The 564-nt window shown below is 36.3% G+C and overlaps 1 protein-coding gene across 1 annotated transcript in view; it reads right to left on the bottom strand.

The window, feature by feature from the left end:
• The window catches only part of ERLEC1 (endoplasmic reticulum lectin 1), a gene marked incomplete at its 5' end in the record, with an annotated part of 7,892 nt that overhangs the window by 6,461 nt on the left and 867 nt on the right, over nt 1-564 (bottom strand). The window contains one exon of the mRNA XM_009082952.1: nt 430-493. Within this exon, the coding sequence (XP_009081200.1) occupies nt 430-493 (64 nt within the window). The remainder of the gene's footprint in view (nt 1-429; nt 494-564) is intronic.

The following is a 564-nucleotide window of genomic DNA, read 5'->3' as shown; positions in this document are numbered from 1 at the left end:
TTCCCTGACACTAATTAGTCTTGACAGCACAGCAAAACTGGAAGGAGAGATGCAAGGAGAGGTGTTAAAATTAATTGAAAACAACACATTTTGTAAAAAAACCCCAAGTAATCTACAAAATTCTACCCTGCTGCACTGGGAATCAATGTTCTACAGTGTATTTCTCAGGAGCAATAAAAACCCAAACTACTAATCAAAATCAGCAAAATAAAACACTCTCAAGACAAACCTGGTTCTGACAACGGGTTCTTCATCATCATATTCCCCAGAAAGTATTCCTGGATGTTTATTTTCTACAGGCAAAAGCAGGTAAAACAAATGTCAGTTAGCATTTTCCATGCTTTTATGTTCTACAGTGTATTTCTCAGGAGCAATAAAAACCCAAACTACTAATCAAAATCAGCAAAATAAAACACTCTCAAGACAAACCTGGTTCTGACAACGGGTTCTTCATCATCATATTCCCCAGAAAGTATTCCTGGATGTTTATTTTCTACAGGCAAAAGCAGGTAAAACAAATGTCAGTTAGCATTTTCCATGCTTTTTCAAGGAATTCTTCTGGAG

The sequence above is a fragment of the Acanthisitta chloris genome, unplaced genomic scaffold (assembly GCF_000695815.1).
Source record: "Acanthisitta chloris isolate BGI_N310 unplaced genomic scaffold, ASM69581v1 scaffold11769, whole genome shotgun sequence".
NCBI classification, from domain to species: domain Eukaryota; kingdom Metazoa; phylum Chordata; class Aves; order Passeriformes; family Acanthisittidae; genus Acanthisitta; species Acanthisitta chloris.
The sequence above is the reverse complement of the archived record's forward strand: the minus strand, read 5'-3'. Positions and strand labels throughout refer to the sequence as shown.